At 41.8% G+C, this 16189-nt stretch overlaps 1 protein-coding gene across 5 annotated transcripts in view; it reads right to left on the reverse strand.

Annotated features, from left to right (window-relative positions):
* LOC124146021 (glutamate receptor ionotropic, kainate 2-like) overlaps nucleotides 1–16189 on the reverse strand; it is an 82520-nt gene that overhangs the window by 1846 nt on the left and 64485 nt on the right. For 4 of the 5 annotated variants that reach the window (XM_046516056.2, XM_046516057.2, XM_046516059.2 and 1 more), the window contains exons 8-12: nucleotides 15828–15956; nucleotides 8070–8192; nucleotides 3801–4001; nucleotides 2490–3319; nucleotides 446–632 (exon numbers count right to left, since the gene is read on the reverse strand). In XM_046516056.2, coding sequence (XP_046372012.1) covers nucleotides 446–632; nucleotides 2490–3319; nucleotides 3801–4001; nucleotides 8070–8192; nucleotides 15828–15956 — 1470 coding nt within the window. The remainder of the gene's footprint in view (nucleotides 1–445; nucleotides 633–2489; nucleotides 3320–3800; nucleotides 4002–8069; nucleotides 8193–15827; nucleotides 15957–16189) is intronic. The other variant, XM_046516060.2, reaches the window with a different exon arrangement.

Raw genomic sequence — 16189 nt, forward strand, 5'->3', positions numbered from 1 at the left:
AGAGTGTGACGAATATTCAGAGGCTGGTATAGACAGAGTGACAAATATTCAGAGGCTGGTAAAGAGCGTGGCGAATATTCAGAGGCTAGTATAGAGAGAGTGACGAATATTCAGAGACTGGTAAAGAGAGAATGACGAACATTGAGAGGCTGGTATTGAGAGTGTGACGATATTCAGAGGCTGGTATAGACAGAGGGACGAATATTCAGAGGCTGGTAAAGAGCGTGACGAATATTCAGAGGCTGGTATAGAGAGAGTCACGAATATTCAGAGGCTGGTAAAGAGAGAGTGACGAATATTCAGAGGCTGGTATAGGGAGAGTGACGAATATTCAGATATCGATGCAGAAAGGGTGTCGAATATTCACAGATCAGTATAGAGAGGTTCGCGAATATTGAGAGGCCAGTGTAGAGAGAGTTGATCACGGAGTCGCCTGTGTCTTTACCTTCCTGTTGGTCTTGTTGGCTTTGAGCAGCAGGTTGGCGGAGTACTCCGCGAGACAGGCCAACCCTGCGATCACAATACCGCCGACCAGGATGAAGAAGACGCCAGCGACGTTCTCTATCTGGAGCTCTGACGTCTCATCCGACGACGACTTGGCGGGGTCCGGACAGCTCCTGCTTCCCCACCACCTGGATCACGGGAAGGAAAAGAACACAACTGAATGTAAGACTTCAGTCTGTCTGTTTGTTGTTTAACGCCGCACTCAGCATTATTCCAGCTATATGGCGGCGGTCTGTAAATAATCGAATCTGGATCAGACAATCCAGGGATAGACATTAAGCATCGATATACGCAAATGGGATACGATGACATGCATCAACCAAGTCAGCGAGCCTTACCCCCCGATCCCGTTTGTCGCCTCTTACGACAAGCATGGGTTGCGGAAGACCTTTTCTACCCCGGATCTTCACGAATGTAAGAAGTACACTTCAACCCTAAAGTGACGGGTGACGGCTTTCTGTCGCTTCCGGTGGTATTAGGCCACACCACACCGAGTGACACCAACAACTGGGTTCACACATTGTACCCTTATGGGGATTCGAACCACGGTCGTATGTCACAAATGGCCACCCTCCGCCCAGCATTCTATTATTGATACACTGGAGATGAAGAAACACTTGGGACTGGAGACCTATTTCCATCACACGACAAAAACAGTTCTTCCTTCCAAGGCATGTCAAGCACACGTTTGGGAGTATAACAATGTCAGAGCACACTAACAAATATTTTGATTCATCTGAGTTTATGTAAATGCAAACACCAGACGTCAGTAGGGGATGTGAAGAAATCTAAACTGGAAAGCGATCATTAGTGAGTGCAGTCCCTTGAGCTGAATACGTTGACGTCATGGCGAATACCGTTACAGTAATCACTGGAGTGGGCCCTAGGGAAGACCGTGTGTTTGTATATTAGAAAACCGCACTGCAGTTTTACGTAGTGTTAGCATAGTGCAATAAAATTGGTTCGTGAACCATATGCCAATTAGCTGGTGTATGCAGAATTGACTGGGAGGCTGACAACGAAGGCAATAACTGCATTCAATGTAGATGATGTCTCTTCTTAGAACAGATACCAATGCAGTATTGCCATCCGTTTATACAAGAATGGATTCGGTGATTCACGCGTCAGATTTCGTTTATGGAATTTGTGCTTGGGGGGCATCCATTTTATTCCTATGGAGGGGACGGAATTATCGTTTCAGAACAATCTTTTTTTTCACAGTTGTATCCTACCGAGCAGCATCAAACAATGTATTCGTCTTCATTATCAACACACAACATAATTACGTTTGGTATTCCACAAAACTGTTCATATTGCTTTCACCACTGCTAACAAACTATTCATTTTGGGCATATTTCTGAACAAACTAAATTTCCCCACCTTCAATTGAAATCCAATGGACGCTTCCTTACTTATTTTACTTCTTACAAAGGGACTGGTACCACGAGAAATACTCCCAATTATCTGAACCGGAATATTGCACAAGGCGGGGTCAACCCCATCTCACGAATTCACTCAACACTACTGCTACTACATACATGCAACCTTGATACTGCTACATTCACAAATACATATGACACTGAAGCTGCAACCACCGCCTCCTTTACCACGGTTACGACCACGACTACTGCTACTTCTAGCGTCACCACATGTTCCACAACGCCTAATCCCCCAAATCAGTAAAAATGGTGTTTGTTGTTTAACGTCGCTCTCAGCAATATTACAGCTCCATGACAGCGGTCTGTAAATAATCGAGTCTGGTGAAAAACTATCCACTCCGTCAAGGTACGACGATAGCACTCTTCTGAGTCAGCGACCCTAACCGCCCGACCCATTTGGTCGCCTTTTACGACCAGCATGGGTTGCTGGGGAACTCTTTTAAGATGGTATCCCGACTGGTACCTCAGTTAATAGATACTGCTTCTATAACTACTTATACTCAGACCATTCCTTTCTAATCGGTACTTAACAGCACCCATACTCACTTATTCTCCAATTCATGCAGTATGCCACTATCGCTGAGCTTCAGTATAGTCATGGAGAGTTCGTCCAGATAAGTCGCCCCTGGTGGAACCCCAATCCCAAAACCCTTCGGGTCAAACGGCGGTCCTATCTCCATGACATCGCAGTCTGTGGTTGTCTTATACTTGTTGACTGTAGTGTCCCAGAAGAAGGCATAGTTCCCATCCGTCACCTTGCCATACCCTTCGGTTGTATTGTCCACCATGGAGTCGGGTTCAATCTCCGACATCTGGGCCCACATCTTGGAAAAATGTTCAATGTTTGTGTTCGCAAAGAAGGACATGACGCCACTGTTCTTGACCGTTCCGTACTTGATCTTGGTCTGTTGGGCCAAGTCTGTGACAGATTTGATTGGTGTGTTGATCTTCTTGACCGTGAGGAAAGCTGCAAGGTTGGCGGTGTAGGAAGAGATCAGGATGAGGGCGAAGAACCACCACGAGCTGGTCAGGATACGTCCTGGGATTGTGATCGGACAGGCGTCGGTGTTACCTTGGAGCAGGGAGCCGAATATGAACCAGAAACTCTCCCTGACAGAGATCTGGGGATTGGTTCTCTGTTTGGTGGAGCCGATTCTCTCCAACATGTACAGGACGAAGCTGACAACGACAAAGGCGGCGAGGGTACAGCCCCAGACGGTGAGGGACAAGGGGTTGAGGAACTCGAAGTAGGACACCTTTCTCTGGGGGATCTTGAGGATGACAGTGATGTACCGCGTCATGAATGGCTTGGTGAAGTCAACGGCCTCCTCGCGACCGGAATTGATGCTGAGGGGCGCCACCGACATCGTCGCTTCCTGGAAATATGGTCATATTTCGAGTTTATTAATATTATCATATTTAGGAAGGATCTGTTTTGTACAGTACGTTTCTAACACACAGGCGAATCATTGCCTGATTGTATTTTTGTAACTTAACAATTTTTAATTAGTTTAAAGTGGTCGTGGGTTCGAATCCCAGATTCATCGAAATTATGACCTTTGATTGATGAGCAACATAACAATGCTCGTGAATTTCATTAAAAAGGTAAATATGAAAAAAACCAACTTGCATCATTTCTCCCATATTGAGATGAGACTTAATACAACAGATTTTACTGTTCAGATTGGCGTTAAGGATAAATCGCTCACTTGGATATGATACAAATGAAGATATTTGATAATATACTTTTGAGCTCACGATTTCGACCGACATAAAACAAAATTAACCAACGCTCTCTTCTACTTCATCATCTTTGTCGTGGGAACCGAGTGTTTCTTGGTAGCATTAATATCTCACCCCATCCAGCAACTCTTTTATGATGCCATTCCACTCCCCATCTTTCTTGGTGCCAAAGTTCCCATCAGGAACAAGGTAGATCTCAAAGTTGAAACTCTTCGCCTCAGCCACACGCGCGAGCAGGTCGACGGCAAAACCCTCAAAGCGATCGTTGCCGCGTCTCATGAGATAGTCCCTCTTAAACATCGTGAAGGGCTGCTCCTGAAACATGGGAAGAGGGGGTGGTTGTACGACCGGTATTTAATAACAAAGAGCAACCTTCTGAAATCTGTTTCATTTCATGCATGTGAAAACCCATGGAGATTCTGAGAACATTGGTCCCCAGAAATCTAATTTGCTTGTCTGAGAGGCGACTAAATGGATCTGGTGGTCAGGCTCTGTGACTTGGTTAATGATTGTGGTGTCTTCACTGCTCAACCTTGAAAAACAAAAGCGCATACAACTCTCGCTCAAAACTTTGACCGGGGATTCAACATTCAAGGCCTCAGTAAAGCATTCAAAACGTTTTATGAAATGAGGGAGACATTACCAAATTTGACGCATCAGTGACCAAAACGATGTCCGATGCAATTCCCTATTTTGACTCATACCAAATGCTTTCTCGTTTGTTCAGCCAGAGACTATGGTCTCAGGACCAGGTGAACACTTCCCTTGACTTTGCATGTGTTTGTGATGTGTGATTTCCAGTGATTATGGGAAGGATTTTGTCCCTTTTTTATTGCAAAATGATGAAACAAAAACTAACTCCTAGTATTTATAGACTCGAATCAAGCTTGCACCAGCTGCATCACGACTACCGAGGCCCATCAACCCTTTAACAGAGATAAGCATCGGAGATCATTAAGATCATTTTGCGGAACGGGGCCCTTGTGTCATGGTCTGCCTGAACTACACCACGGCCGTTCGCATATGTCCCGTGGTACCTCGGCTTGGAGAGGATCACCCCGAGCACTCTGGTGTTTGTCCCACTGTAACTGCGGGGGCCGGGTTAAAAGAGTTCACCAGCACTATAGATTTCTGGTCTTAAGATGCGACCAAATTTGCTCTGTTGGTCTGGCTCGGTGTCTTGAGTACCATTGTACCGCGTGAAATGTTGGTCATGCAGTCAATCATTGTTCGTTTATAAAGGAAAATAATAAATCGCGGTAATCTTTTGATGCAAACATTTTTGTTTCAGTTGTTAGAAAAAACTGTTTCAAGTTGTTGTTTTTTTGTTCAATTGTTTTTGGCCCCTTTTAATAAAAACGGTATCTGGTTTTGCAGCTGTAGTTGAAAAAAAATATCTAGTCCCCATGAAAAAAATTCATTTATTCGAATATCCGTCGTGATACAGTCCCGAGACTAATTGCGTCAACAAACACTGAAGGAGTCACACAGTGCCGCCAACGTAATAACTGTTTTGTGAACGTGATATTCATCTGACAAATGCAAAATATTAGTCATCTCCCGTAACCAGACAGATTGCATAGCAAACATTGCACAATCTGTTAGTAGAAGTGCCTCCATTTATGACTTACGATTGATTATAATTACAATCAAAGAGTAATCAATGATTTATACAGTTGGCCGTTAGCGGAGGCAGTCTTTGTCCCAGATGAGTTCTGCTGCCATGGGTATTTGCTTTCTAAGCATTGTATTTCGTTATATTTGATAATGTTATTTGTACTGATTTTTTTCTACATGAAAGACTTCCTCTGGCTCGTTAATATCAATTAAGGTCCTGAATTTCAGACATTAAACATTTTCAACAAATGGTTTGTCGAATCATCAAACGACTTGTTTGCTTCATAAAACATAATGATTTGTCAATGTCGTATGTAAACACACTTACTCATACTGAAAGTCATTGAGCAAGTTGAGCGTGCATTTCTATGTTGCCATGGATTGTATATACGCCAAAGTATTACACATTGTTCATGCATTGGTGGTCTTCATGGGTAGGAAAAACACATCTTTCGCATAGATGTAGAAACAGTTAAATGTTTAATTATTTGTTTGTTGTTTAACGCTGCACTCATCCATATTCAAGCTATACGACAGCAGCCTGTAAACAATCGAGTCTGGACCAGATAATCCAGTGACTGATATTACAAGCAACGATCGATGACGTCGGGGGACGGTGAAGCTCCATCAGCCAAGTCTCCGAGTCTGACGGACCACCCGATCCACGACTGCTTGTATTGTCACAAGTCTCCGAGTCTGACCGACCACCCGATCCACGACTGCTTGTATTGTCACAGGTGTCCGAGTCTGACCGACCACCCGATCCACGACTGCTTGTATTGTCATAGTAAACAACTTGATAGCCTTCGAAGCGAGGTGGTGAGATCAGCTGATCGTTCATTCCAGGTCGCTTTCTTGACGTTTTGCAATCGGTACAAGTGTTACCCTTGAAGTCTGAATATCTCACTTTTAAAAATGAAGTATGGTTTCATGGTATAGGTATGAACACCAACATGTATGTTGTATTATCGTCGACCAGACTATATACATACAGTTACGTACAGCGGCTGAGCAATGCGGTAGTCATATAACAATGAGAATATGCCACGGAATATGACACGGATTTGAGAATATGCCACGGATTTGAGAATATGCCACGGATACGAGCATATGCCACGGATACGAGAATATGCCATGGATTTGAGACCCGACATAGATCTGAGTCCTACATAAATGTTCCCTCTGAGGTTGGGGAAGACTTAAGATTGCATTGCCCACTCTTCAATTCTATTCAGCAATAGTCTTTCCAACAGTTTACTTAAGCCTGGAGTTAAAGGGACCATCTTTACTCTTACCATGACCTTTATGGAAAGGTAAATGTTTTCCCCAAAGGAACATTTTTGGTATGTATAACAATTTCATTATAAAATGTAACAAGGTGATGATTAATAGATCTACCAGAGTATTTGATATGGTCATTAACTACACCTTCGGGACAAGGCGATTTTCCGCTTTTCAGACGTTCTGGAATTGTCAATAACTCATCCGATGTGAACGGACACAGCGCCATGGAACTGACGTCACTCTCCCCACGCTTATGACATGAATCGTTTTCAATCTGTTCATTATGAATATTAACATAATCAGTAAAATCAGAGTCAAAACTGATATCGTGATCTGGCACTGACAAATCTTTAAAATATTTGGCAAACAGATAACAGGTCCCTTCCTCTGTAGTCTGTCTTACAGACCCTGATATAAAAATATATCAAATACAGCCCATGCAAGTCTATAATGTTTGGCAAGTCTAGATTACTGCAGTATCTGAAAATGAAGAGAGTAACTGGGCTCCCTTTTATTATATTTTTATTAAGATAACCGAACAACTGTTTTTTCTGTACGATATGTTCATTTCAGAGACTAGATGTTAGTCTACATTCCTCTGTATGACAGGACTCTTCGTTATACACAGGCCGTTATTCACTCGCTGAAGTCTCAGTGACAGCGACTCATAATGATTAATGTTTAATATAATTACATTAATAATATAACATTACATATAAAAAATTTTATGGACTTATATCCTTCTTTAATTACTCATAATTGTCTAACGAAGTGTCACATGAGAACATAATTGGGTAATCAAATCACAGATCTTGATAACCAATCATTTGCTAATTACATTACAGTAGAGGTCATCGTCAGCGTGTTGTCATATTACCCAGTAATTATCAGTAATTAATTGCAATTAAGCCTTGACCTTGGTGTGTATCATGATTCAATCTCACCCGCAGGTTTAAGCAAAGTTTAAGCAAGGTCACCCCGATAAGACTGAAGTTCAAGACTGTCTATATAAGGCTGGTCGTATCAGTGTGTCTATATAAGGCTGGTCGTATCAGTGTGTCTTTATCAGGCTGGTCGTATCAGTGTGTCTATATAAGGCTGGTCGTATCAGTGTGTCTATATAAGGCTGGTCGTATCAGTGTGTCTATATAAGGCTGGTCGTATCAGTGTGTCTATATAAGGCTTGTCGTATCAGTGTGTCTATATAAGGCTGGTCGTATCAGTGTGTCTATATAAGGCTGGTCGTATCAGTGTGTCTATATAAGGCTGGTCGTATCAGTATGTCTATATAAGGCTTGTTGTAATCAGCGGTTCTATAAATCTGGTTGTAGTTTATAACTAAGATGGCGGCCTACATGAAACCACAAGCGGTCGAGAGCTTCAATGCCCGAGGTCATTGGGCATATTCTCTCCAAATATTACATGACCTTGACCTCATGGCGACGCTGACCATGACCTTTAGCTGTCTCCAAAGTTACTTACAAGAATCATGACGACCTTGACCGTTCGACCTTTAAGAGGGAAAATACGTCTTCGCTTTGGGGGAGCTTGAGACGTGTTGAGGAGAAGGTAACTGTGGGATGAGCGCTTCATCCATTCCCCGTGCTGCAATCAAAGTGAGGGCTCATTTATTAATCTTAATCAAACAAGACAGGTTAAAAAGACAACGTACTTAAAACATTGGCGTGGGAGCACATATAATAATTACAATTCACTTGCATCTCTTCATTACCTGATGCCAAAAGCCACTTTACCACTTCACCTTAATATATATTGCCTGAAAAATGAGACTCTTTTCGACAAATTGACCAACATTGATTAGACTCCTTAATTTAATCTCTTTATTTGAAGTTGGTCCTGTTGTGATGTTACGAAGATCAAAGTATCTTCTGTAAGAAATTGAAATGTTTCCACAATTGATTGGTTCTTCAAACATGAAAGAATACCAATGAGTACTTTTTTATGTTACTTATTGGAAGAATGTAATGTGAACAAATATATGAATTAGATTACAGTGATATTGTTTGAATATAATTTTTCGCGGTTGTTATATGTGAACAAATATTTCATCAGCCTAAATTTTAATAATTCTTGTTGTCACTTGACTGGTTTGTGGGAGAGCACTCTGCAATGAGATCGTCTTCAGGCGCAATTCTCTCGAGAAGTTCTGTTAAATTAGTAAGGAATTGGAACGAAGTACCAAACAAGGCTTTGTATATTGATTGTTTGATACCAGTGATTGGTCTTGTAACTAACAAGCCAGCCTGTCGAGTCATTGCCCCCAACCACGCAGTGAGCATGTCCTTAACGTCACATTTTAACGTCAACTAAACCTTGACTTTGTGGCTGGATGGGCTTCCCTTGGACCATCAGAAGGTCATGCCAAAGATGATTGAGGTCAGTGATAACAGATGCAGTAAATACGCTAGCATCATCACTCTACAAAATCTGAGGTGCGCCAAGCAATAAGAAAATGTCCATCAGCTGAAAGCCAACCACTACAGCACGTTCAGATGTCAATGGACACACAATGCCTTATGAGATGGTCCTGATATATCATTATCCACTTGCATGAGCCATTACCCATCCACTGGATGTCGACAAGGTCGACCTGACCTCAGATCCAAAGTCCTTGGACAGGATGGGTTTAAAAACTACGCGCTTTATTGTGATGCGTTTGACATTCAATGCAAAGAGATGTTTACAGTTCTACCACCCCGCGAGTCATATTAGCATACTTAGTCCATGCTTTCAACATTTTGTCACGATCACCATGACCAGTTGAAACGTGACCTCTCTTAGTGATGTCAAACATCGTCGATATGTGTGAAGTATATGTGTTCTTGAACACTGTCATTGTGTAACGAATTAACTTTTAATATCACATCACTGGAGACTTTCACACCGGCCATAGATGTAATACTGACGAGGGTACTTAATGTCAGCAGAACAAGCTCCTTTGAGTTTTTTAAGTAACGCAAAAATATTCGTTCTTGATCAATAATAAGGACTTGTTGTCAGACTTTTTTTTCCGACAAATGTGCAAGAGACGAAGCTTCCATTGAAGCAACCATTTCAAAAGTTGACAGAGCAATGGTATAGTATTACTGTCCACTTTATTTATAGGTCACTGTCACTTATTGTTTTGATATCATGTAACAATTGTACTTTTCTAGCTTCTAGTCAGGTAAGTTGCATTGTTGAGGAGACTGTCACTACTACCTATTATCTGACTAATTACCTATCTTGCTTCTAATCTGTTTTACGTTTAAATTTATTAAGAAAACAATCGATAATAAATGATATCTTAACATTTGTTAACATCAGATTGATTCCAGTATATTGTGTAAACTACATATTGATCCTAATTAAAATGAGGAGACTAAATTAAGGAGTCTAATTCATTTCAGTCAGCCTGTCTAAAATCCAGTATCTGTTTTCAGGCAATATGTATATTAATGACTCGTTGTGATGGTGGTGATCATGCGTGTGTGCGTGGTTGTGTGGTTGTATGTATGTTTGTGTGTGGTTGTATGTGTGTTTGTGTGGTTGTGTGTGGTTGTATGTGTGTTTGTATGTGTGTTTGTGTGTGTGGTTGTTTGTTTCGCTGTGTGTGTGGTTGTTTGTTTCGCTGTGTGTGTGGTTGTGTGTGTGTGTGTTGATGATGGTTGTAGGTGGGGGGTGTATGTGTGTGGTTGTGTGTGCGCGTGTGTGCGTGTGTGTGTGTGTGTGTGGTGATAATGGTTGGTGCTGGTGTTGGGGGTGTATGTGTACAAGGCAACGGAGGCGATCCCATACCAAAGCGTGGCCCAGTCGTCTAAAGTGGCGCAATTCTCTGTACGTGCCTGGAACATGCTATAAACCTTTGGGCGTGAGTTCGAACCCCGGTTCGTCCTGATTATGTTTTAGTTTTTTAGCCCTATAACCGTGCTCGTGAGTTTTACCAAAGCGGTAAACGTCTAATGCCTGCGTCATTTCGGGATATATACCCACAGTATGCTGACACGCCGTGATATAACTGAAATAATGTTCAAATCGGCGTCAGACCCAACTCACCCACTCACTAATGAAGATCCATTTGGAATTTTGAAATCATCTTCTTCGGACCTGCAACACACACCTACAAAACCGCACCATGTACCACTACTAACATTGCCGGGTAAGCATTTACAGAACGTTGCACAATAGAGATGTGAAATTTAGCGTCTGTCGATAATTACGTAAATAAGCGGAACACTTCATGCAACGATTAAACAAAGCGCTTAAGTTTTGTTTACCTGATACGTTGGAAGATTTTAGAGAAAGCGTGACATTGACTCTAACACTGAGAATAACTATCCTATATGCCTGAGGTTCCAAGGAAAGCAAAACATCAACCGTTCCTATGATGAGTACACAAAAGATGCGATACTTCAATGAAAGAATTGAATATCAATGAAAGCCATTACATTACTTGGAGAAAACTGGACAACATCTAACGAAAATACTATTGAAGCACAAAGACGTCTGAAAAATCGATGATTTCATTATATAACAATTGCACGACATGCAAAGAATATTTATTGATTGAAATTATTTTAAGTATTCATGAGCAATCCCAATAGTTTTGTGATGAATTGTCTTTAAACATTGAAAATCGCTTGAAACAGGTCACTGGTAGAACTGTTTTAAGTCACGGTTAGGTGATTATAAACAAGGAGATCGAAGATATCGATACCACATTCAATCAACATCATTAAAGTTTAAGAAGAAAGTATCATTAATCGAAGGTACTCCTTATGTTGTAAGCAATCTATTTGGACATTGATCTTTAAGGGAACATGCAGGTGTCTCGTGTTTAAAGTCGAATGATACATTGGAATGAATATTCTATAGATGTGGCACGGCCTTGAACCTGACCTTCTTTCTTCAAATGAACCATGGGACACCAGTATGTAGTTACTGGATTATGTAGTGTGTATACATGCATTAATATGGCGCAGATGGCCAGTACAATTGTACACGTGGAGGACGCCTCAGTTAGCAGTTAGTTTACAAAGTCAATTACACGTGGAGGACGCCTCAGTTTGCGGGCACGTAGTAAATACAATTACACGTGGAGGACGCCTCAGTTTGCAGGTACTTAGCAAATACAATATTACAGGTGGAGGACGCCTCAGTATGCAGGTACTTAGCAAATACAATATTACAGGTGGAGGACGCCTCAGTATGCAGGTACTAAGCAAATACAATATTACAGGTGGAGGACGCCTCAGTTTGCAGGTACTAAGCAAATACAATATTACAGGTGGAGGACGCCTCAGTATGCAGGTACTTAGCAAATACAATATTACAGGTGGAGGACGCCTCAGTTTACAGGTACTAAGCAAATACAATATTACAGGTGGAGGACGCCTCAGTTTACAGGTACTTAGCAAATACAATTACACGTGGAGGACGCCTCAGTTTGCAGGTACTTAGCAAATACAATATTACAGGTGGAGGACGCCTCAGTTTGCAGGTACTTAGCAAATACAATATTACAGGTGGAGGACGCCTCAGTATGCAGGTACTTAGCAAATACAATATTACAGGTGGAGGACGCCTCAGTTTGCAGGTACTAAGCAAATACAATATTACAGGTGGAGGACGCCTCAGTTTACAGGTACTTAGCAAATACAATTACACGTGGAGGACGCCTCAGTTTGCAGGTACTTAGCAAATACAATATTACAGGTGGAGGACGCCTCAGTTTGCAGGTACTTAGCAAATACAATTACACGTGGAGGACGCCTCAGTATGCAGGTACTTAGCAAATACAATATTACAGGTGGAGGACGCCTCAGTTTGCAGGTACTTAGCAAATACAAAATTACAGGTGGAGGACGCCTCAGTATGCAGGTACTAAGCAAATACAATATTACAGGTGGAGGACGCCTCAGTTTGCAGGTACTTAGCAAATACAATTACACGTGGAGGACGCCTCAGTATGCAGGTACTTAGCAAATACAATATTACAGGTGGAGGACGCCTCAGTTTGCAGGTACTTAGCAAATACAATATTACAGGTGGAGGACGCCTCAGTATGCAGGTACTTAGCAAATACAATATTACAGGTGGAGGACGCCTCAGTTTGCAGGTACTAAGCAAATACAATATTACAGGTGGAGGACGCCTCAGTTTACAGGTACTTAGCAAATACAATTACACGTGGAGGACGCCTCAGTTTGCAGGTACTTAGTAAATACAATATTACAGGTGGAGGACGCCTCAGTTTGCAGGTACTTAGCAAATACAATTACACGTGGAGGACGCCTCAGTATGCAGGTACTTAGCAAATACAATATTACAGGTGGAGGACGCCTCAGTTTGCAGGTACTTAGCAAATACAAAATTACAGGTGGAGGACGCCTCAGTATGCAGGTACTAAGCAAATACAATATTACAGGTGGAGGACGCCTCAGTTTGCAGGTACTTAGCAAATACAATATTACAGGTGGAGGACGCCTCAGTTTGCAGGTACTTAGCAAATACAATTACACGTGGAGGACGCCTCAGTTTGCAGGTACTTAGTAAATACAATATTACAGGTGGAGGACGCCTCAGTATGCAGGTACTAAGCAAATACAATATTACAGGTGGAGGACGCCTCAGTTTGCAGGTACTTAGTAAATACAATATTACAGGTGGAGGACGCCTCAGTTTGCAGGTACTTAGCAAATACAATTACACGTGGAGGACGCCTCAGTTTGCAGGTACTTAGCAAATACAATATTACAGGTGGAGGACGCCTCAGTATGCAGGTACTTAGCAAATACAATATTACAGGTGGAGGACGCCTCAGTTTGCAGGTACTTAGCAAATACAATATTACAGGTGGAGGACGCCTCAGTATGCAGGTAGTAAGCAAATACAATATTACAGGTGGAGGACGCCTCAGTTTGCAGGTACTTAGCAAATACAATATTACAGGTGGAGGACGCCTCAGTTTGCAGGTAGTAAGCAAATACAATATTACAGGTGGAGGACGCCTCAGTTTGCAGGTAGTAAGCAAATACAATATGACAGGTGGAGGACGCCTCAGTTTGCAGGTACTTAGCAAATACAATTACACGTGGAGTGACGCCTTATTTTGCAAGTACTTTGGGGACACCTCAAAAGCTTTTGTAATTACTTTGCTTCAATAACATATATCTTAACCTCATTGGGTGCAGCCTTCTTAAAACATGCATACACAATATAGATCGACCTTTACACTCATCTAGAGAACGTATGACCTTTGCACTAGGAAGAAGGTATATTAGAAAAACTATTATCACAGTAATCTATATTCGATAATCTGCATTAAGATTGAAAGTATTTCAAGAACGAGGCATAGACATGGCTACATGACGCCATTCTCCGACAGCTTGATCTTATATAATGACGTCATCGCTCACACATGAATGGCATGTCCATTAACAGTGATATGTCTTGGAGAATTATGTAACATTAAAAAAACAACATTGTATGACTCTGGGAAAGGCCTTGACCAATGACAACAGCTACGTTAGTGCAGAACACGTGGCAGCTAGGATATCCCTGATATGACTCAACCCATCGTGAATAATCTTGTAACTTCAGCAAACCTTAACGAGGGCCCACTTCACATGAGAATCATGTCGAAATCAAAGCATGATTATACAGAAATCATGTCAGCATCGGAGGATGATTATACAGAAATCATGTTGACATCAAAGGATGATTATACAGAAATATGGTTAAAGCATATACGAGTATACAACATTAAACCTTCGTTGAACTATATGTTTCTACAGAAAAGACGTTGGCTAATTTGAAAATATTAATACAAAATAAACAAAGTAAAATATAATATTACGTACTATTAATATAAGAAGTATCGCTATACAAACATACTCTACGATTTATCCATATTCTGATGAAATAAGTGTATTTTCAAGAGACATTATGTTTCTCATCAACCCTCATTCCAAAATGACCAGATCGGTGAGGTAGCCTAGTGGTTAAAGCGTTCGCTCGTCACGCCGAAAGCCCGGGTTCATTCCCCATATTGGTAATCTGTCACGCCATATTAATCGTGATATTGCAGACATAATGCTAAAACGACGTAAAACCATTCTCACTCTTAAACAACAACCACGAAACAGCGAGGACCCCCGTTGTAACACGCTTAAACCTGACGACGACTTCACTTTGTAATTTCATTCCACATTAATCTGAAAAGTCATGATATAACTGAACTACTGTTCAAAGCGGCGTTAAACATAACACCTTGACAAAATTGCATTTCTAGTGATACTACATGAGCGACACTATTCGGGCTGTGTCAAAGTTGTTAATAACCCATGAAGTAAGCGACCAAAGCTGTACAAAGAGACCCAATGTACTGTATGGCCTAGATCAGCCATGCCGTGCCTGGACCAAGTACATCTATACATCCAAACCTCGTGGATCTGGAGGTTTCTCCATTGCAGCATGCAAACCCTAGGGCACAATACACTTAATAAAGTGGTGCGCGATATCTGTAAACAACATGGAGCGGAAATCTCCAACGAGAAGCATCTGCATGATTCATGGCCATGTGGACAACATGATTCAGATGAATCGGGGAATAGGTTCAATCCCGCTGAAACAGTCCAGGGTTGATAACTTCTCCTGGAATACTACTGAGTCCGGCTCTATCAATGAGTGAGTGAGTTGAGTCTGCTTAATGTGGGAGGAAATCCCGAAGTGATGCAGGTATCCTGAGTCGTTTACCACTTTGGTGAAGCCCCGGAAAACGGGTATTGCGCTGACTAACCTAGAAACATGATCGGGACGAATCGGGAACCTGCGATCATACGATCTGGCGTGCCCAGGGGACGCAACTCTGCATAGCGAATTGCGGTGCCTTAAACGACTAGGCCACCTGTGCGCATCCCCCACCCCTCCCTCTCGACTTAAAATCACCCAAACTGGTTCAAGCTTCAAGGATGACCAAATCATACGATGTATGAGGCTTTGTTTGTTTCTGATCTGACTTATAACACATATCTGACAGAATATCATGTCTTATTTGATAATATCCATCCGTTCATTGACATATAACTTATATTTCTACACAACAACATCACTATTCCACCGATATATACATAATTTAGCACAAATACGAACGGTACGACATCGCAGTAGACACCATCACGATGACGACCAGCAGCGTAGCGACAAACCGTCAAGGGAGATAACTCTGAACTGACTTACCGGATAACTGTAAATACCACTCACCGGGTAGCTCTCATTGCCCGTGTAGCCAGTAAGATGGACGGAGAAGTTAGACCTCTTGCCCTGAGCGTCTAACTGTAGGTTACCAGTCAAACCAAACTCTTGGTTCTGAAAAAATGGTAAATTGTATGCACTAAAACGAGTGGATGATGGCGCGAGCATTGTTTTTTTTCAGATTGTCACTCATTCAAAAACTGTTCTTTACAGCAGCTTATGTCACCAATCGATTCACATTTTCAGCTTTATTCGCAATTAGCACACCACCAACTTCCCGACCCTAGTATAATCATTAATGCGTCATAATAACAGTGTGTGTGTGAGTGAGTGTGTGTGTGTGTGTC

The sequence above is a fragment of the Haliotis rufescens genome, unplaced genomic scaffold (assembly GCF_023055435.1).
Source record: "Haliotis rufescens isolate VD_foot unplaced genomic scaffold, xgHalRufe1.0.p SCAF_7, whole genome shotgun sequence".
Classification (NCBI taxonomy): domain Eukaryota; kingdom Metazoa; phylum Mollusca; class Gastropoda; order Lepetellida; family Haliotidae; genus Haliotis; species Haliotis rufescens.